The following is a 22,802-nucleotide window of genomic DNA, read 5'->3' as shown; positions in this document are numbered from 1 at the left end:
GGTTGCGTTTTCGTGTGGACGGTTGTAAACGCATGAGTTTGGAAACGATAACGCCCACACCCGCGTTCACTACTTGATTGGTTCTTAGCAGTCACGACGTGTCCTTCCCTGATTCGTCACATGTCTATCACGTGATCGTTACCTGGAAGCTCACAGCAGGTTAGTTTAACATGGCCAGCTGAGTCCAGGTGCTGCTGACTGTGCTGTCTCTACGAGCAGCTGCTAGTGCAGCGGTCAGTGGGCGGCGTGTCCAGCGGTCATCAGCCCTACAGAGCGGCTGTCTGAACTCACGTTAGCGCCTTTAGGGAGGGTGATGGACACAGAACAGAGGACTTTCCTTTTCTTATTAATGCTTATTTTGTTCTGCACAACTATTGTGAAGTCCAGAGATCAACTACAAAGGAACAGAAGCAGTAAATGCTCTCCAGTAGGACAGACGTCAGCCACCAGCAGAGCTACGAGTGTGTCCCCTGATTGCACTCATCCTACTCACCTGCCCAGTCCTCCCAGCTGCCTTCAATCTCCTCATCACCACACACACACACACACACACACACACTGTCAGCACAGAGTGTTTGTTGGTTTTAGATAGTAGGCTCGTAGTTGTTAGTTTAGATATTAGTTGACTAGATCATTGTTATTAGAAGTTAATAAGCTCTGTTCTCTGAAGAGCATCTTTCTGTGATGACTTTGTGTGTTGTGATATCAAACCTTCACTCTGAATGTGTAACAGCACTTTGACTGTTGGCATTGTGAGTGAGTATTAATTATCAGTTCATAGTTTGTTGTTGGTTCCTGTTCTCAGGGTGGAGCCCCGTTATTATTAATAATCGTCAATCATCTTACTGACATTAATAATTCTATTGATGTTAATAATTTAGTTTTTCATATTTTCTGACAGATCCGAACACCAGAGTCTCTGTCCTGACCCACAATAAATGTTGACTCTTTCTTTGTGTACGAACTGTTTTGTTTTTTATTGTATTTTATTGGTAAATTTGTGTCTTTTTTTAATTTCACATTTCACTTCTCTGCTGTTTCACACGTTGACCAGCAGGTGGCGCCCCTAGTTAACCTGTGAAACATCAGACAGGACGAGCTGTTTCATTTCTTCTCTTTAATGTTCACGTTCACTTTGTTTTAACTCGTGACAGGAAGTCCTTTCTCTATAACGTGACATCATCAGACAAATCATTTACAAACATGTGATGATGTCGTTCAGGAGTTTCCAGTCAGTGGAATGTGACAGGAAGTGAGACGAAGACTCGGTGGAAGTTACATCATCACTTCCAAAGCACACACACGCACACACACACACACACACACGCGTTGTACTTCTAATCTTGTGTGGACTTGTTCCCTAACTGCCACTTTAATCTGAATCACAATCACGTGAAGAATGAGGAATGTCCTCACTTATTAAACGTGTCCTCACTTATTAAACGTGTCCTCACTTATTAAAAGTGTCCTCACTTATTAAAAGTGTCCTTCTAAACCTTCAAAAAGTGCCTAAATGTCCTCAGAGTTTGAAACATGACGTCTAACCGGACGGACAATGGATACAAACACTGGACTTTCCCCACTGATTTCCCAGATTGCACCACTGGACCACTTTATAGGAGTAGTACTTCTACTACCTCCTCTGTAGTACTTCTACTACCTCCTCTGTAGTACTTCTACTATCTCTACTGTAGTACTTCTACTACCTCCTCTGTCGTACTTCTATCTCTTCTGTAGTACTTCTACTACCTCCTCTGTAGTACTTCTACTACCTCCTCTGTAGTACTTCTACTACCTCCTCTGTAGTACTTCTACTACCTCCTCTGTAGTACTTCTACTACCTCCTCTGTAGTACTTCTACTATCTCTACTGTAGTACTTCTACTACCTCCTCTGTCGTACTTCTATCTCTTCTGTAGTACTTCTACTATCTCTACTGTAGTACTTCTACTACCTCCTCTGTCGTACTTCTATCTCTTCTGTAGTACTTCTACTACCTCCTCTGTAGTACTTCTACTATCTCTACTGTAGTACTTCTACTACCTCCTCTGTCGTACTTCTACTATCTCTTCTGTAGTACTTCTACTACCGCCTCTGTAGTACTTCTACTACCTCCTCTGTAGTACTTCTACTACCTCCTCTGTAGTACTTCTACTACCTCCTCTGTAGTACTTCTACTACCTCATCTGTAGTATTTCTACTACCTCTACTGTAGTACCTCTACTACCTCCTCTGTAGTACTTATACTACCTCAACTGTAGTACTTCTACTACCTCTACTGTAGTACTTCTACTACCTCCTCTGTAGTACTTCTACTATCTCTTCTGTAGTACTTCTACTACCTCTACTGTAGTACTTCTACTACCTCCTCTGTAGTACTTCTACTATCTCTTCTGTAGTACTTCTACTACCTCTACTGTAGTACTTCTACTACCTCCTCTGTAGTACTTCTACTACCTCTACTGTAGTACTTCTACTACCTCATCTGTAGTACCTCTACTACCTCTACTGTAGTACCTCTACTACCTCCTCTGTAGCACTTCTACTACCTCCTCTGTTGTACTTCTACTACCTCATCTGTTGTACTTCTACTACCTCTACTCCCTGATTCTTTTATTTGGTTTCAGCTCTTCTCACTTTGTTATTATGGGATGTCGAGTTCAAATCATCATCATCACCTTCGTCTTCGTGTCTCGACAAGTCGGAGAGTTCAGATACAGAGTGAAGGAGGAGACATGTTGCTGCAGGTCCAGGATCTGGTCCTGTGTCTGCAGGTCTAGGGTCTGGTCCTGTGTCTGCAGGTCCAGGATCAGGATCTGAGTTTCTCCTCGTTGTCGTCTAGATCTATCTAGATAGATCTATCAATCAATCTATCAATCTATCAATCTATCATCTATCATCTATCAGTCTATCAGTCTGTCAGTCTGTCAGTCTGTCTGTCTGTGTATATATACACACACAGTGTATATATATATATATATATATATACACACACAGTGTATATATATATATACATACATATATATACACACAGTATATACACACGCACAGTATCTATCTATCTATCTATCTATCTATCTATCTATCTATCTATCTATCTATCTATCTATCTCTATCTCTATCTCTATATCTATATCTATATATATATCTATATATATATATCTATATCTATATATATGTATATATATATGTGGTATCAGTGTGGATGTAGCCTCAGACGCCGCTGTAGTAAAATGAGGGGACAGGAACTTTGTCCCCACAAGGAGGGCGAGTCCCCATAATGTGTGTATGAACAGATCTATGTCCCCATAATACAGGTTAAACATACCTCACAGTGAGGGTCCTAGACCACGTCCTGACGTGGTCTGAATGTAAACACACTAGGAGATCAGTGAGGGATGTGATCCGGATCCTGCTGGACTCCTTTCTTCGGGGGTTTCTGGTAGCAGACTCGATGGGAAACATCTGGACTTCAGCTTGCTGAGCCAGCGTGCCAACCCTGGAAGAGCTGTTTGTTGTCTGCAGCCAATCAGATCGCAGCATGGTGATCATGTGACTTCTGGTAAAGGGGCCGGAGTGTGTGAACTCCTCTTCTTCTTCTGCTGCTCTTTTGTTGCTGCTTCATCTCTCACTGATGAATACTACAGTACTACTACTGATATTACTGGTATTACAGTAATACTGGTATTACAGTAATACCACAGTACTACTGATATTACTACAGTAATACTACAGTAATAATACAGTGTTACTACTGATATTACTACAGTAATACTACAGTAATAATACTGATATTACTACAGTAATACTACAGTACTACTACCGATATTACTACAGTAATACTACAGTGTTACTACTGATATTACTACAGTAATACTACAGTACTACTACTGATATTACTACAGTAATACTACAGTAATAATACTGATAATACTACAGTACTACTACTGATATTACTACAGTAATACTACAGTAATAATACTGATATTACTACAGTAATACTACAGTAATAATACTGAAATTACTACGACTTATATATAAATTCAAGTCATAAGATTCTTTATATTGTGTTTTATAATATTGTTATAAACCCTTATGGACATTAATGAGTGCTTATAACTATAATTATACTTTATAACACATAAGTATAAAAGTACTATGAACAGATTATAACACAATAAAGTACTATGAACAGATTATAACACAAGTATAGAGTACTATGAACGGATTATAACACATAAGTATAAAAGTACTATGAACAGGTTATAACACAAGTATAGAGTACTATGAACGGATTATAACACAAGTATAAAGTACGATGACGGATTACAACACAAGTATAGAGTACTATGAATGGATTATAACACATAAGTATAAAAGTACTATGAACAGGTTATAACACAATAAAGTACTATGAACAGATTATAACACAAGTATAGAGTACTATGAATGGATTATAACACATAAGTATAAAGTACTATGACGGATTATAACACAGAGAAACATTTTACTTTAGTTCATGAAGTTTATTCTCAGATCAAAGTGATTCACTTCAGTTCAGTAACAAAAACACAGTTTTTTACATTTTCAGTCACATTTTCCTCCAAACGTGTTGACTTTAATATTCAAACATTTGAATATTGTTCTCTTTCTGTGGTCTGGAGTCACATATCCTTTCAAAGTTTCACTGCAGCTCATTCATAAATGAGTTGCCATAAATGGATGTTAACAGAATATCTTTCAACACGTGAACAACTGAATAGTTATAAATAAAGACATATTGTGTGTCTTCAGTCTTTTAATGTAAAAGAAGAATCCTTAAGTCACTTCACAAAGTTCTCCTTCACTTCAGAAACCAAATGTTCAGAGGAGTTCATGGTCTCATACGTCTCCATCAGTGCAGGAAGTCTCCTTCAGTCCTTCAGTCCTGGGTGCACAGGGTCCCGGCCAGTCGGTCCCAGTGGGTGAAGTAGGGGGCGTAGTTACAGTTGGACTTGAGGTGGTGCAGGTCGTGGTGGCGGGCCCCGCCGTAGAGGCCCAGAGGCACCAGGCGGTGGGAGGACCAGGGCAGGTCGTATCCACAGTGATCCTCTACCGACAGACTGATGTTCACCACGAAGAAGACCAGCTCCGTCAGAGGATGACAGCTGAGAAGAAACGGGGTCATCGCGGAGAAGAAGCCCAAACTGAGGGTCTCCCAGACTCCAGAGTGCTCCGTGGTCAGGGAGGAGGTGGAGGAGAAGGTGTGGTGCACCTGGAGGAGGAGGAGGAGGAGGTTATTATTGTTATTATTATTATTCTTTTCTCCAAACGTCTTCAACTTAAAGTCCTCATAAAGAAAAGTAGAAATGATCACAACCAATCAACTTGAATTTGAGGAAATGTTGCTCTTATTAATATTTTACACTTTGCTCCTGATCTTTTTCTAATAATTGACATTTCTATCCGTCACAGGTGAGTCTTGGTTCAGGTACCCACCTTGTGGAAGTTGCGGTAGAGCCATGGGACTCGGTGGTGCAGCAGGTGCCAGACGAAGCTCTGGAAGTCAAAGAGCAGCAGACAGACCAGCACCTGAGCCAGCAGACGGGTGAGGGGCGGAGCCTCCTGAGGCAGGTGGACTGGTCTCAGGTACCAGTGCACCACGGTCAGAGGCAGGATGAAGACCACGTGGTTGTAGAGCGTCACAGCCAGGCAGCTCCGCACCGAGGCCCAGCTGACGGAGCTCCGAGGCTGCAGCTTGTACCTGTGCACCAGGGCCCACCTGGAGGACAGCAGGTCCAGCAGCAGGAAGGGTGCGCAGCAAGACAGGTAGACAGACAGGGAAAAGAGGACGGGGAAGACAGGTGAGTGCATGAGGGACGAGTGTCCCAGCAGGAAGGTCCAGAGAGGCTGCAGCAGCATGCTGCTGTCAGAGTCAGTCATTATGGGATTAAGGCTGAGAGGACCACAGCTGCTTTTATAGTAGCTTGGCCCCGCCCACCCCCGTGACGTCACCACGTCCTTATAAGGACTCTTCCTGCTGTTGAAGCAGAAGTCGGAGTCGCAGGAAGAAACGAGTTGAGACACAAACGACAACCTCTGCTGCTGATTTTACAGAGAGACTGAACGCACCTTCAGGTCTCAAACCTCTTGTCTCTCCACGGGTTCACATGTTTTATGATGATCAGGAAGACGAGACTCTTCTTCTGTGGTGCGGTGGTGACCTCTACTGGACTTTACTGGACTTACACTTTAAGAACATTCTTGTGTTATAATCTCCTTATAGTACTTTATAATGATATCACTAATACATAATCATTATGATTTATAACAATAAAGCATCTTATTATGACTCATAAAGTATCAAAATATAATCATCTTTGTGGTGGTTCTGTGTCTCTTTGTGGTGGTTCTGTGTCTCTTTGTGGTGGTTCTGTGTCTCTTTGTGGTGGTTCTGTGTCTCTTTGTGGTGGTTCTGTATCTCTTTGTGGTGGTTCTGTGTCTCTTTGTGGTGGTTCTGTATCTCTTTGTGGTGGTTCTGTCTCTTTGTGGTGGTTCTGTATCTCTTTGTGGTGGTTCTGTCTCTTTGTGGTGGTTCTGTATCTCTTTGTGGTGGTTCTGTGTCTCTTTGTGGTGGTTCTGTGTCTCTTTGTGGTGGTTCTGTGTCTCTTTGTGGTGGTTCTGTGTCTCTTTGTGGTGGTTCTGATGTGTCCTTGAGCAAGACACTGAACCCCTGAGTGTCTTGCTCAAGGACACATCATCGACATGCTAGTGGAGCCGGGGATCGAACCGCCGACTGAAGGACGGCCCTGCTCTCCACTGAGCCACAGTCGCTCTCCAGTTAAGTATCACGCTCTCCTTTTAGAGTACGACTAATTATAATAGATCTTATTCTGCAGAATGAGTACTTTAATTACATTTCGATGTTGATACTTTTACTTTCGTAATACTTTGAATGAAGGACTTTTACTGTTAACTTGTAACAGAATATTTCCACACTGAGGTACACACAGTACTTTTACTGCAGTAACAGATCAGAGTACTTGAGTATTATTGAATAAGTTGCATTCAAAAGCTCTTAACATGAACATAGCAGGAACATCTCCAGTCCAGTAGATGGCGAATAAACACCAACGAAGAAGAACCTAGCCGGAAGTTCGGGACACTACCATAATGTACACGAAGAAGAAGAAGAAGAAGAGAAACACTTCCGGTGTCTTCACGTCTCCTCCGGCCAGTTGTTAGTGAACTAACTTCAATGTCGGACTTATTTCTCCTACAGCGGCGCTTTTTGGATTCAATGTAAAACGTTTAAAAACAAACCAGAAACAACTGAGCCAGCTGATGCTGCTAAACAGTTAGCATCGGTCAGCATCTGCTATCCGACACAATGCGCTCCTCCACCGGTCTGCACACACAGCTGTCCGTCATCATGGAGGCGCTGGTGCACGCTGCGGTAGCGGAGCTGCAGAAGATGGAGGAGGACGGAGAGGGGTTCGACCCGAACCATAAGCTACAGGTGGTCCTCCAGGTGGTCCGGACCGGAGAAGGGCCTCGTCAGGGGGACAGACTGAAGACCCACAGCCAGGAGAAGATGGTGGGAGCGGGGGGGGGGGGTTAAATGTTTGACTCGTTTTATTTTCAGTAAAGTTGAGATTGAACACAACAGATAAACAAGATAAATTTTAATGAACACAAAGAAACTGGAAGAGAGTTGAGAGAGTCGAGAGACGCGAGAGTCACGAAAGACGAGAGACATTATTATTATGTAAATGTTTGACTCGTTTTATTTTCAGTGAAGTTCAGATTGAACACAACAGATAAACAAGATTAATCTTAATGAACACAAAGAAACTGGAAAAGAGTCGAGAGAGATGAGACTCGAGAGTGGCGAGAGACTCGAGAGTGGCGAGAGACTCGAGAGTGGCGAGAGACTCTCAACTCTCTCGAGACTCGCTCGAGAGTCACTCGAGAGTCGCAAGAGAGTCGAGAGACGAGAGAGAGTCGCGAGAGGCGAGAGAGTCGCGAGAGAGACGAGAGAGAGACTTGCGAGTCGAGACTCGAGAGACTCGAGAGACACGAGACACGAGAGTCGAGAGACACGAGAGTCGAGAGACACGAGAGTCGAGAGACACGAGAGTCGAGAGACACGAGAGTCGAGAGACACGAGAGTCGAGAGACACGAGAGTCGAGAGACACGAGAGTCGAGAGACACGAGAGTCGAGAGAGACACGAGAGTCGAGAGAGACACGAGAGACACGAGAGTCGAGAGAGACGAGAGAGACGAGAGAGACACGAGAGACACGAGAGAGACGCGAGAGACGAGAGAGACGAGAGAGACGCGAGAGACGAGAGAGACGCGAGAGTCGAGAGAGACGCGCGAGTCGAGAGACGCGAGAGTCGAGAGACGCGAGAGTCGAGAGACGCGAGAGTCACGAGAGACGCGAGAGACGCGAGAGTCGAGAGACGCGAGAGTCGAGAGACGCGAGAGTCGAGAGACACGAGAGAGTCGAGAGACACGAGAGAGTCGAGAGACACGAGAGAGTCGCGAGACTAGAGACACGAGAGAGTCGCGAGACTAGAGACGCGAGAGTCGCGAGACTAGAGACGCGAGAGTCGAGAGACGCGAGCTGACTGGTGTTGTTGTCGTCTCTGAGCTGACTGGTGTTGTTGTTGTCTCTGAGCTGACTGGTGTTGTTGTTGTCTCTGAGCTGACTGGTGTTGTTGTTGTCTCTGAGCTGACTGGTGTTGTTGTTGTCTCTGAGCTGACTGGTGTTGTTGTCTCTGAGCTGACTGGTGTTGTTGTCTCTGAGCTGACTGGTGTTGTTGTCTCTGAGCTGACTGGTGTTGTTGTCTCTGAGCTGACTGGTGTTGTTGTCGTTGTCTCTGAGCTGACTGGTGTTGTTGTCGTCTCTGAGCTGACTGGTGTTGTTGTCGTCTCTGAGCTGACTGGTGTTGTTGTTGTTGTCTCTGAGCTGACTGGTGTTGTTGTCTCTGAGCTGACTGGTGTTATTGTCTCTGAGCTGACTGGTGTTGTTGTCTCTGAGCTGACTGGTGTTGTTGTTGTTGTCTCTGAGCTGACTGGTGTTGTTGTCTCTGAGCTGACTGGTGTTGTCTCTGAGCTGACTGGTGTTGTTGTCTCTGAGCTGACTGGTGTTGTCGTCTCTGAGCTGACTGGTGTTGTTGTTGTCGTCTCTGAGCTGACTGGTGTTGTTGTCGTCTCTGAGCTGACTGGTGTTGTTGTCGTCTCTGAGCTGACTGGTGTTGTTGTCGTCTCTGAGCTGACTGGTGTTGTTGTCGTCTCTGAGCTGACTGGTGTTGTTGTCGTCTCTGAGCTGACTGGTGTTGTTGTTGTCGTCTCTGAGCTGACTGGTGTTGTTGTCGTCTCTGAGCTGACTGGTGTTGTTGTCGTCTCTGAGCTGACTGGTGTTGTTGTTGTCGTCTCTGAGCTGACTGGTGTTGTTGTTGTCGTCTCTGAGCTGACTGGTGGTGTTGTTGTCGTCTCTGAGCTGACTGGTGTTGTTGTCGTCTCTGAGCTGACTGGTGTTGTTGTCGTCTCTGAGCTGACTGGTGTTGTTGTCTCTGAGCTGACTGGTGTTGTTGTCTCTGAGCTGACTGGTGTTGTTGTTGTCGTCTCTGACTGGTGTTGTTGTTGTTGTCTCTGAGCTGACTGGTGTTGTCTCTGAGCTGACTGGTGTTGTTGTTGTTGTCTCTGAGCTGACTGGTGTTGTTGTTGTCTCTGAGCTGACTGGTGTTGTTGTTGTCTCTGAGCTGACTGGTGTTGTTGTCTCTGAGCTGACTGGTGTTGTTGTCTCTGAGCTGACTGGTGTTGTTGTTGTCTCTGAGCTGACTGGTGTTGTTGTCGTCTCTGAGCTGACTGGTGTTGTTGTCGTCTCTGAGCTGACTGGTGTTGTTGTCGTCTCTGAGCTGACTGGTGTTGTTGTCGTCTCTGAGCTGACTGGTGTTGTTGTCTCTGAGCTGACTGGTGTTGTTGTCTCTGAGCTGACTGGTGTTGTTGTCTCTGAGCTGACTGGTGTTGTTGTCTCTGAGCTGACTGGTGTTGTTGTCTCTGAGCTGACTGGTGTTGTTGTCTCTGAGCTGACTGGTGTTGTCGTCTCTGAGCTGACTGGTGTTGTCGTCTCTGAGCTGACTGGTGTTGTTGTTGTCGTCTCTGAGCTGACTGGTGTTGTTGTTGTCGTCTCTGAGCTGACTGGTGTTGTTGTCGTCTCTGAGCTGACTGGTGTTGTTGTCGTCTCTGAGCTGACTGGTGTTGTTGTCGTCTCTGAGCTGACTGGTGTTGTTGTCGTCTCTGAGCTGACTGGTGTTGTTGTCGTCTCTGAGCTGACTGGTGTTGTTGTTGTCGTCTCTGAGCTGACTGGTGTTGTTGTTGTCGTCTCTGAGCTGACTGGTGGTGTTGTTGTCGTCTCTGAGCTGACTGGTGTTGTTGTCGTCTCTGAGCTGACTGGTGTTGTTGTTGTCTCTGAGCTGACTGGTGTTGTTGTTGTCTCTGAGCTGACTGGTGTTGTTGTCTCTGAGCTGACTGGTGTTGTTGTTGTCGTCTCTGACTGGTGTTGTTGTTGTTGTCTCTGAGCTGACTGGTGTTGTTGTTGTTGTATCTGAGCTGACTGGTGTTGTCTCTGAGCTGACTGGTGTTGTTGTTGTCTCTGATCTGACTGGTGTTGTTGTTGTCTCTGAGCTGACTGGTGTTGTTGTTGTCTCTGAGCTGACTGGTGTTGTTGTCGTCTCTGAGCTGACTGGTGTTGTTTTCGTCTCTGAGCTGACTGGTGTTGTTGTTGTCGTCTCTGAGCTGACTGGTGTTGTTGTTGTTGTCTCTGAGCTGACTGGTGTTGTTGTTGTCGTCTCTGAGCTGACTGGTGTTGTTGTTGTTGACTCTGAGCTGACTGGTGTTGTTGTCTCTGAGCTGACTGGTGTTGTTGTTGTCTCTGAGCTGACTGGTGTTGTTGTTGTCGTCTCTGAGCTGACTGGTGTTGTCTCTGAGCTGACTGGTGTTGTTGTCTCTGAGCTGATTGGTGTTGTTATTGTCTCTGAGCTGACTGGTGTTGTCGTCTCTGAGCTGACTGGTGTTGTTGTTGTTGTCTCTGAGCTGACTGGTGTTGTCGTCTCTGAGCTGACTGGTGTTGTTGTTGTCGTCTCTGAGCTGACTGGTGTTGTTGTTGTCGTCTCTGAGCTGACTGGTGTTGTCTCTGAGCTGACTGGTGTTGTTGTTGTTGTCTCTGAGCTGACTGGTGTTGTTGTTGTTGTCTCTGAGCTGATTGGTGTTGTTATTGTCTCTGAGCTGACTGGTGTTGTTGTTGTTGTCTCTGAGCTGACTGGTGTTGTTGTTGTTGTCTCTGAGCTGATTGGTGTTGTTGTTGTCTCTGAGCTGACTCGTGTTGTCGTCTCTGAGCTGACTGGTGTTGTTGTTGTTGTCTCTGAGCTGACTGGTGTTGTCGTCTCTGAGCTGACTGGTGTTGTTGTTGTCTCTGAGCTGACTGGTGTTGTTGTCTCTGAGCTGACTGGTGTTGTTGTCTCTGAGCTGACTGGTGTTGTCTCTGAGCTGACTGGTGTTGTTGTTGTTGTCTCTGAGCTGACTGGTGTTGTTGTCGTCTCTGAGCTGACTGGTGTTGTTGTCGTCTCTGAGCTGACTGGTGTTGTTGTTGTCGTCTCTGAGCTGACTGGTGTTGTTGTTGTTGTCTCTGAGCTGACTGGTGTTGTTGTCTCTGAGCTGACTGGTGTTATTGTCTCTGAGCTGACTGGTGTTGTTGTCTCTGAGCTGACTGGTGTTGTTGTTGTCTCTGAGCTGACTGGTGTTGTTGTCTCTGAGCTGACTGGTGTTGTTGTCTCTGAGCTGACTGGTGTTGTTGTCTCTGAGCTGACTGGTGTTGTTGTCTCTGAGCTGACTGGTGTTGTTGTTGTCGTCTCTGAGCTGACTGGTGGTGTTGTCGTCTCTGAGCTGACTGGTGTTGTTGTCGTCTCTGAGCTGACTGGTGTTGTTGTCGTCTCTGAGCTGACTGGTGTTGTTGTCGTCTCTGAGCTGACTGGTGTTGTTGTCGTCTCTGAGCTGACTGGTGTTGTTGTCGTCTCTGAGCTGACTGGTGTTGTTGTTGTCGTCTCTGAGCTGACTGGTGTTGTTGTTGTCGTCTCTGAGCTGACTGGTGGTGTTGTTGTCGTCTCTGAGCTGACTGGTGTTGTTGTCGTCTCTGAGCTGACTGGTGTTGTTGTCGTCTCTGAGCTGACTGGTGTTGTTGTTGTCTCTGAGCTGACTGGTGTTGTTGTTGTCTCTGAGCTGACTGGTGTTGTTGTCTCTGAGCTGACTGGTGTTGTTGTTGTCGTCTCTGAGCTGACTGGTGTTGTTGTTGTTGTCTCTGAGCTGACTGGTGTTGTTGTTGTTGTCTCTGAGCTGACTGGTGTTGTTGTTGTTGTCTCTGAGCTGACTGGTGTTGTTGTTGTCTCTGAGCTGACTGGTGTTGTTGTTGTCTCTGATCTGACTGGTGTTGTTGTTGTCTCTGAGCTGACTGGTGTTGTTGTTGTCTCTGAGCTGACTGGTGTTGTTGTCGTCTCTGAGCTGACTGGTGTTGTTTTCGTCTCTGAGCTGACTGGTGTTGTTGTTGTCGTCTCTGAGCTGACTGGTGTTGTTGTTGTTGTCTCTGAGCTGACTGGTGTTGTTGTTGTCGTCTCTGAGCTGACTGGTGTTGTTGTTGTCTCTGAGCTGACTGGTGTTGTTGTCTCTGAGCTGACTGGTGTTGTTGTTGTCTCTGAGCTGACTGGTGTTGTTGTTGTCGTCTCTGAGCTGACTGGTGTTGTCTCTGAGCTGACTGGTGTTGTTGTCTCTGAGCTGATTGGTGTTGTTATTGTCTCTGAGCTGACTGGTGTTGTCGTCTCTGAGCTGACTGGTGTTGTTGTTGTTGTCTCTGAGCTGACTGGTGTTGTCGTCTCTGAGCTGACTGGTGTTGTCGTCTCTGAGCTGACTGGTGTTGTTGTTGTCGTCTCTGAGCTGACTGGTGTTGTTGTTGTCGTCTCTGAGCTGACTGGTGTCGTCTCTGAGCTGACTGGTGTTGTTGTTGTTGTCTCTGAGCTGACTGGTGTTGTTGTTGTTGTCTCTGAGCTGATTGGTGTTGTTATTGTCTCTGAGCTGACTGGTGTTGTTGTTGTTGTCTCTGAGCTGACTGGTGTTGTTGTTGTTGTCTCTGAGCTGATTGGTGTTGTTATTGTCTCTGAGCTGACTGGTGTTGTCGTCTCTGAGCTGACTGGTGTTGTTGTTGTCGTCTCTGAGCTGACTGGTGTTGTTGTTGTTGTCTCTGAGCTGACTGGTGTTGTCGTCTCTGAGCTGACTGGTGTTGTTGTTGTCGTCTCTGAGCTGACTGGTGTTGTCTCTGAGCTGACTGGTGTTGTTGTTGTTGTCTCTGAGCTGACTGGTGTTGTTGTCTCTGAGCTGACTGGTGTTGTTGTCTCTGAGCTGACTGGTGTTGTTGTTGTCGTCTCTGAGCTGACTGGTGTTGTTGTCTCTGAGCTGACTGGTGTTGTTGTTGTTGTCTCTGAGCTGACTGGTGTTGTTGTTGTTGTCTCTGAGCTGACTGGTGTTGTCGTCTCTGAGCTGACTGGTGTTGTCTCTGAGCTGACTGGTGTTGTCGTCTCTGAGCTGACTGGTGTTGTTGTTGTTGTCTCTGAGCTGACTGGTGTTGTTGTCTCTGAGCTGACTGGTGTTGTCGTCTCTGAGCTGACTAGTGTTGTTGTTGTTGTCTCTGAGCTGACTGGTGGTGTTGTTGTCTCTGAGCTGACTGGTGGTGTTGTTGTCCCTGAGCTGACTGGTGTTGTTGTTGTTGTCTCTGAGCTGACTGGTGTTGTTGTCTCTGAGCTGACTGGTGTTGTTGTTGTCTCTGAGCTGACTGGTGTTGTCTCTGAGCTGACTGGTGTTGTTGTTGTTGTCTCTGAGCTGACTGGTGTTGTCGTCTCTGAGCTGACTGGTGTTGTTGTCTCTGAGCTGACTGGTGTTGTTGTCTCTGAGCTGACTGGTGTTGTTGTTGTCTCTGAGCTGACTGGTGTTGTTGTTGTCGTCTCTGAGCTGACTGGTGTTGTTGTCTCTGAGCTGACTGGTGTTGTTGTTGTTGTCTCTGAGCTGACTGGTGTTGTTGTCTCTGAGCTGACTGGTGTTGTCGTCTCTGAGCTGACTGGTGTTGTTGTTGTTGTCTCTGAGCTGACTGGTGTTGTTGTCTCTGAGCTGACTGGTGTTGTCGTCTCTGAGCTGACTAGTGTTGTTGTTGTTGTCTCTGAGCTGACTGGTGTTGTTGTTGTCTCTGAGCTGACTGGTGGTGTTGTTGTCTCTGAGCTGACTGGTGTTGTTGTTGTTGTCTCTGAGCTGACTGGTGTTGTTGTCTCTGAGCTGACTGGTGTTGTTGTTGTTGTCGTCTCTGAGCTGACTGGTGGTGTTGTTGTCTCTGAGCTGACTGGTGGTGTTGTTGTTGTCCTCGTTGACTCCGTCAGGTGCAGTTTGCGTCCCTCATGGAGGTTCTGGGTAACGAGGCTTTGGGTAAGATCATGAACGTGGTGGATGAAGCCAGACTGCTGGCGGCGCCTCCGTCTGTGAGGGGGCTCAGGAGACCTCAGACCAGCATCCTCAACATCCTCAACAACGCACGTGTTGGTACGCAGGCCACGCCTCCACAATCCAACCAATCAGGAAGGTCCCACACGATGATGTCATACTAACCATACCTGTGATCTGTCCGTCACAGAGGTGGAGCACTCGTACGGAGTCCGACTGGAGATGTCCGACACTCACAGATCCACTCAGGTAAGACTCACCTGTTGACTCACCTGCTCATCAGTGGTGCGTTCACTGACTGTCCCGTCCCTGCTCGTTGTGTGACTTCAGACCAAACCAAAGAACGAGGGAACAGAAAACCTGTTGGTGACCAGTAAAGACGAACACGGCAACATGGACCTGGGAGCCATCGCTGAGAGTGGGTACCTGATCAATACCTCATCATTCGCTAATGCTTATTGCTAGCTTACACTTATCACTGAAATACACAACTCTCTATACGTCGACACTGTAGTTCATCACAATAACAGATCATTTGCCAAACCCTCAACATGCTAGTGATTAGCACTAGCATTAGCGATCAGCTAAGTAACGTAGACGTCCAGCTCTTCATTGGAGTTTTTTATGTTCTGTAACTGTAGCATTAAATCAAGGTGGAATTACCATGCTAGCTAACTAGCTAAAAATACTAAATACATAACAGGATGTTTCAAACTCTGTTCTAACGTCTGATTTGTCTGTCACAGAGGTCCAACACCCCGACACTCACAGATCCACTCAGGTAAGACTGACTCCTGCTGACTCACCTGTTCACCAGCGGTGCGTTCACTGACCTGACTGTGACGTCTGTTCATTTGTGTGTCTGCAGACCAAACCGCAGAACGAGGGAACCGAGGACCCGTTTGTCCCGGCGGTGACGATCAAAGACGAACACGGCAACATCGACCTCGGAGCCATCGCTGAGAGTGAGTACCTGATCAATACCTGATCAAGAGATGCTGCTCTCATAGTTGGAAACAGGAAATCAATCGTCCCATCAATATGTCTCGGATTGATTAACCGTCATCTTTGTGTTTTCCTTCCAGGAGCTCGAGTTGAAGCCGCCGAGCCGGTAACCTCTGACCTCCAGCAAAGGGTCTCCGGCCCTCCAGAGTTCGTCCTTCAGAGCATGACCTGGAAGTACTTCTCTTGTACGGCATGTGGTAAATCGTTCACGTCTCAGAGCAGCCTGAAGGTTCACCAGCGCGTCCACACGGGAGAGAAACCGTTCTGCTGCTCCATCTGTGGCCGAGCGTTCCGTCAGCGACAGAGTCTGAGGAGCCACGAGAGGACGCACGGCGGCGAGAGGACGCACGAGTGTCCGCAGTGCGGTAAGCGGTTCTCTAAGCAGACGCAGCTGAAGACGCACGCCGTCGTCCACACGGGGGAGAAACCATACAGCTGCGACGTCTGCGGCCACCGCTTCAACGTGCTGCAGAACCTGCAGCGCCACGCGCACACGCACACCGGCAACAAGATCTACGTGTGCGCCGCCTGCGGTAAAGGCTTCACCCGTGCCGTCACGCTGAAGACGCACGAGCTCATCCACACCGGGCAGAAGCCCTTCAAGTGCGATCAATGCTCCAAAACCTTCCGGCACGCCGTCAACCTCAAGAACCACCAGAGGATCCACAGCGGCCTGAGGCCCTTCGGCTGCGACCTCTGCGGGAAAACCTTCCGCCAGTCGGTGAACCTGAAGATCCACCGGAGGATCCACACCGGCGAGCGCCCGTTCGGCTGCCGGGAGTGCGGCAAGACGTTCAGCCAGCAGAGCAGCCTGGCCTCTCACGGACGCACGCACTCCACGGAGCGGCCGTTCGGCTGCAGCTTCTGCGACAAGAAGTTCAACAACGCCAACAGCCTGAAGCTGCACCTGCGTGTCCACACCGGAGAGAAACCGTACGCCTGCGACGTCTGCGGGAAGACCTTCAGCCAGGGAAGCCACCTGAGGACGCACAAGAGACACGTCCACGCCGGAGGCAAGCAGTTCATCTGTGACAAGTGTGGGAAGAGGTACTCCGACCAGCGCAACCTGAAGCTGCACAAGTGCGGCTACGCGTGAACGGTGAAACGGGTCGTTTCTTTAGTGGAGTCTGGTTCGGAGATGTTAATGATGGGGGGGGGGTGTTCAACCAATCAGAGGTCATACATATTGCTGCTTCCTTTGGTCCTGAAGCTCAGTCTGTTTAAGAAGAAGAAAGAATAAGAAGAAACCATTTTTATTGTCATATACATTTACACATACACGAAATGTTTCTCTGCATTTGACCCATCCCTGTATCTAGGGAGCAGTGGGCTGCCATTGATCGGCGCCCGGGGAGCCGAGGGTTCAGTGTATTGCTCAGGTACACTTCGACACGTGACACGTCCCAGTCGGGGATCGAACCGTTGACCTTCCGGTTCCCAGGTGACCTCTTAACCCAGTGCGTCACAGTCGCCCCACGGCGAGTGTAGTAAACACTACACTACCCATGAGCCTCTTTGTTCTTTCAGATGTTTCAACCACTGAAAATGGAACTAATGTCACCTGATACAAGCCCCGCCTACTGAAACACTGCTCTCTGATTGGTTGTAACCACTACTGAGTTCTAATTATATTGTTGAAATGCTCTGTAAATGTGTAAAATATGCACATTAATGCTTTTTATAATGTTATAGATTATATTTTTCATTTGTTGGAAAATAAATAAATACAATCTTCAAAGTAAAAGCTTTTATATCACCTGGACGAGAAGGTAATAATCAAGTGATTGAAAATCACCGGCACTAGAAATGAATAAGAAAACATGTAAACTAGTGAAACAATAGTTTAGGCAATAGTTTTGTATTTAAATGGCTTCTTTCTCGTCTACATTTGAACATTCACGCAGTGATGACGAGACTAACGTGAAAACTAACGCTCACACACACACACGCTGTGGGGCTCAGTTCTTCAAGATAAAATACCAACTGTGCTCCGCGAATGATTATTCATTTACTTTAAAATTATTAAAATTTTAAAATATCAAGAGATGAACATTTTTTTCTGAAATACTTTGTCCTTCATAGACAGGAAGTGTGTTTGAAGGTGTTCTCTGTTGGAATGAAATGGAAAGAAGCGACAATGTCGTCGCCCGGGGTCAGCAGGTCACATGTTCCGGACACGGCGAGTGTTTGGACCTCACCTGTACCTGCTCCGTGTCAGAATACGGCCCGAGACGACCAATCAGATGCTGCTCTGACAGTCAGGGGCGGGGCCTAGCCTGACAGACGACGCCTCCCAAACAGACAGGAGTAGTCAAAACGTGGAAGTGAAGAGTTGGTCGGTCTCAAAGGATAACTTCTGTGGGGGCGAGGCTTCTGACCCCCCCCCCCCCCCCCCCCCGGACGAGACGCCCCCCTCAGACTCTGACACGCTGAGCCCCCTCGTTGAGTACTGTAGCAGGTAACCCAGACACAAGGCTGATCAATATTACATCAAGACCAGATTAATACCAGATCAATACCAGATCAATATTACATCAATACCAGATTAATATGACATCAATACCAGATTAATATTACATCAATACCAGATCAATATTACATCAATACCAGATTAATATTACATCAATACCAGATCAATATTACATCAATACCAGATCAATATTACATCAAGACCAGATTAATACCAGATCAATACCAGATTAATATTACATCAATACCAGACCAATATTACATCAATACCAGATTAATATTATATCAATACCAGATCAATATTATATCAATACCAGATCAATGTTACATCAATACCAGATCAATGTTACATCAATACCAGATCAATGTTACATCAATACCAGATCAATGTTACATCAATACCAGATCAATGTTACATCAATACCAGATCAATGTTACATCAATACCAGATCAATGTTACATCAATACCAGATCAATGTTACATCAATACCAGATCAATGTTACATCAATACCAGATCAATGTTACATCAATACCAGATCAATGTTACATCAATACCAGATCAATGTTACATCAATACCAGATCAATATTACATCAATACCAGATCAATGTTACATCAATACCAGATCAATGTTACATCAATACCAGATCAATATTACATCAATACCAGATCAATATTACATCAATACCAGATCAATGTTACATCAATACCAGATCAATGTTACATCAATACCAGATCAATGTTACATCAATACCAGATCAATATTACATCAATACCAGATCAATGTTACATCAATACCAGATCAATGTTACATCAATACCAGATCAATATTACATCAATACCAGATCAATGTTACATCAATACCAGATCAATATTACATCAATACCAGATTAATGTTACATCAATACCAGATCAATGTTACATCAATACCAGATCAATGTTACATCAATACCAGATCAATGTTACATCAATACCAGATCAATATTACATCAATACCAGATCAATATTACATCAATACCAGATCAATATTACATCAATACCAGATCAATATTACATCAATACCAGATCAATGTTACATCAATACCAGATCAATGTTACATCAATACCAGATCAATATTACATCAATACCAGATCAATATTACATCAATACCAGATCAATGTTACATCAATACCAGATCAATGTTACATCAATACCAGATCAATATTACATCAATACCAGATTAATGTTACATCAATACCAGATCAATGTTACATCAATACCAGATCAATATTACATCAATACCAGATCAATGTTACATCAATACCAGATTAATGTTACATCAATACCAGATCAATGTTACATCAATACCAGATCAATGTTACATCAATACCAGATCAATGTTACATCAAGACCAGATCAATATTACATCAATACCAGATTAATGTTACATCAATACCAGATTAATATTACATCAATACCAGATCAATATTACATCAATACACGATTAATATTACATCAATACCAGATCAATGTTACATCAATACCAGATCAATGTTACATCAATACCAGATTAATATTACATCAATACCAGATTAATGTTACATCAATACCAGATCAATGTTACATCAATACCAGATCAATGTTACATCAATACCAGATCAATGTTACATCAATACCAGATCAATGTTACATCAATACAAGATTAATATTACATCAATACCAGATCAATGTTACATCAATACCAGATCAATATTACATCAATACCAGATCAATGTTACATCAATACAAGATTAATATTACATCAATACCAGATCAATGTTACATCAATACCAGATCAATGTTACATCAATACCAGATCAATATTACATCAATACCAGATCAATGTTACATCAATACCAGATTAATATTACATCAATACCAGATCAATATTACATCAAGACCAGATCAATGTTACATCAATACCAGATCAATGTTACATCAATACCAGATCAATATTACATCAATACCAGATCAATGTTACATCAATACCAGATCGATATTACATCAATACCAGATCGATATTACATCAATACCAGATCGATATTACATCAATACCAGATCAATATTACATCAAGACCAGATCAATGTTACATCAATACCAGATCAATATTACATCAATACCAGATCAATGTTACATCAATACCAGATCAATGTTACATCAATACCAGATCGATATTACATCAATACCAGATCGATATTACATCAATACCAGATCAATATTACATCAAGACCAGATCAATGTTACATCAATACCAGATCAATGTTACATCAATACCAGATCAATATTACATCAATACCAGATCAATATTACATCAATACCAGATCAATGTTACATCAATACCAGATCAATGTTACATCAATACCAGATCAATATTACATCAATACCAGATCAATATTACATCAATACCAGATCAATGTTACATCAATACCAGATCAATATTACATCAAGACCAGATCAATGTTACATCAATACCAGATCAATGTTACATCAATACCAGATCAATATTACATCAATACCAGATCAATGTTACATCAATACCAGATTAATATTACATCAATACCAGATCGATATTACATCAATACCAGATCGATATTACATCAATACCAGATCGATATTACATCAATACCAGATCAATGTTACATCAATACCAGATTAATATTACATCAATACCAGATTAATATTACATCAATACCAGATTAATATTACATCAATACCAGATTGATATTACATCAATACCAGATCAATGTTACATCAATACCAGATTAATATTACATCAATACCAGATTAATATTACATCAATACCAGATCGATGTTACATCAATACCAGATCAATGTTACATCAATACCAGATCGATATTACATCAATACCAGATCGATATTACATCAATACCAGATCGATATTACATCAATACCAGATCAATATTACATCAATACCAGATCAATATTACATCAATACCAGATTTTTTATTTATATACACATTGTTGAAGTCTTTAAGCTGATGGATCTCCTGTGACTCACCTGGACGTGTTTACCTGCAGACGGAGTGTCGTCCGGTCTGGAGCTCATCTCTCAGGACGTCTCCAGGACTTTGTCTTCGCTCTGCGTCTTCCACAAGGTCTGAAACCTTCACCTGGTGTCCTTTAGGCTGGAGAGACAGGAAGTAAATTATGACTTTTATTTTGTAGGGCGGTCCTTACCACGACCTGTTGCAAAGCATTCTGGGAGCTTACACCTGTTACAGACCTGATGTGGGATATGTGAGTCACAAACACACACCCTCCTCTGTCCCCCCACAGACTGATCCAGCAGAGTCCACCACCCTCTCACCTGTCTCTCTCTCAGGTGCAGGGTATGTCTTCCATGGCTGCCACGTTGATCCTGAACATGGACGAGGTTCAAGTCTTCATCAGCTTCTCAAACCTGATCAACAGACCCTGTCAGCTGGCTTTCTACAGAGGAGACCACCAGCTGGAACTTATCGAGACTTACAACAACCCACCGAACCTGAACCCGCTTCATCTATACCTGCTGTATAATGAGGAGTATAATAAAGTTTCACTTTAAGTGTCTGTCTGTCACGCTCTCTCGCTCTCGCTCTCTCAGGTATCAGGTATGCTCAGGTATTTCGGGACCTTCCAGGTGTTCTTCCAGGAGACTCTTCCTCCTCTTCCTCTTCCTTCTCTTCTTCCTCTCTCCTCCTGCTCCTCTTCCTCCTCCTCCTCCCCTCTCCTCCTCCTCCTCCTCCTCTTTCTCCTCTTCCTCCTCCTCTTCCTCCTCTCTCCTCCCTCCTCCTTCTCCTCTTCCAGCTCAGTTCCTGTCCCGCCTCCCCAATAAGGAGCTGCTCTCTGATAGGCTGTTCTCCTGCATCTTGGCCACGCCCATGCTGAGCGGGAACAGGAAGTGGACTCAGGTGAGTCAGCTGACGGGAATAAATAAGAATAATAACAATAAATAAAAACCTATTTTGTTTTTCTGTCTCAGGTTTTGTCGTCCTGCAGAGACTGAGAGAGGAGCAGCTGATCATCTTCTTGTTTTTATTATTATTATTATTGTTTTAAGTATTATTGTTATTAGTATCATTATTACTTAATCTACTCAACATGATGTCACTGTTCATTCATTTATCTTCATTTGTTTCTGGAATAAAACATTAAAATATGAACTGAAGGACTAAAACTGCTGGTGTGAGAAATAAAGATTGACTTTATTAATTTGACAATAATTGAAGTGGGTTGAGCCCCCTACATATATTACATGTAGATATAAATAAATAAATAGATAAGGGAATTAATAAATTAATAAATGTAAACAGAAACGAATAAATTGGAAAATTAAATATGAAAATATATTAATAAAAAAGTAAATGAATTAATACAATTAATAATTTTTTTCTATTTCTGAGCATATGTATTCATTTTTTAAATTAGTAAAAGTATTTATTCATGTATGATTTCCGCAGCTTTAGGCCTCCATAGAGACAAGAACACTGAAACAAAATGTGAAACCATATTTAATGTTCTTTTAAAATCAAAACATGTTTTTATGGGTCTGTTTCTGAGTCGACGAACAAACTTTTATTTTTATTATTTAAATTTGTATTATTTAAGTGTTTATTCTCAGCTGTTTCATTTCTGTTTATTTAGTTCATAACTCTAATAACTCAACATTATTTATTGTCACACCTGTAAAGTAAAAGTATTTGTATGTTGTTAAACCACCTGTTGAGCTTCAGACTGTATCTACATGTGTTATCATATTTATTACGTTATGACTTAATAAATCTAATA

At 44.1% G+C, this 22,802-nt stretch overlaps 2 protein-coding genes and 1 pseudogene across 3 annotated transcripts; 2 read left to right on the top strand and 1 right to left on the bottom strand.

The window, feature by feature from the left end:
* Positions 1-4,545: 4,545 nt before the first annotated feature.
* Positions 4,546-5,911, bottom strand: ch25h (cholesterol 25-hydroxylase). Its single transcript, XM_079293374.1, has 2 exons — positions 5,478-5,911; positions 4,546-5,253 (listed from the first exon to the last, which is right to left on the bottom strand). Exons 1-2 carry the CDS (start codon positions 5,898-5,900, stop codon positions 4,921-4,923), a joined length of 756 nt encoding a protein of 251 aa, XP_079149500.1. The 5' UTR covers positions 5,901-5,911; the 3' UTR covers positions 4,546-4,920.
* Positions 5,912-7,185: 1,274 nt separating this feature from the next.
* LOC306795319 (uncharacterized protein) lies at positions 7,186-17,252 on the top strand. Its single transcript, XM_079293793.1, has 7 exons — positions 7,186-7,575; positions 14,460-14,619; positions 14,711-14,769; positions 14,851-14,938; positions 15,267-15,301; positions 15,389-15,485; positions 15,606-17,252. Exons 1-7 carry the CDS (start codon positions 7,369-7,371, stop codon positions 16,619-16,621), a joined length of 1,662 nt encoding a protein of 553 aa, XP_079149919.1. The 5' UTR covers positions 7,186-7,368; the 3' UTR covers positions 16,622-17,252.
* A 394-nt stretch (positions 17,253-17,646) lies between these two features.
* LOC306795386 (TBC1 domain family member 12-like) lies at positions 17,647-22,020 on the top strand (annotated as a pseudogene). The gene is made up of 5 exons: positions 17,647-17,856; positions 21,054-21,272; positions 21,358-21,484; positions 21,626-21,695; positions 21,822-22,020. The product of its transcript is annotated as a TBC1 domain family member 12-like (transcript).
* The last annotated feature ends 782 nt before the right edge of the window (positions 22,021-22,802 follow it).

Source organism: Melanostigma gelatinosum (genome assembly GCF_949748355.1).
Source record: "Melanostigma gelatinosum genome assembly, chromosome: 21".
In the NCBI taxonomy this organism is placed as follows: domain Eukaryota; kingdom Metazoa; phylum Chordata; class Actinopteri; order Perciformes; family Zoarcidae; genus Melanostigma; species Melanostigma gelatinosum.
The sequence above is the reverse complement of the archived record's forward strand: the minus strand, read 5'-3'. Positions and strand labels throughout refer to the sequence as shown.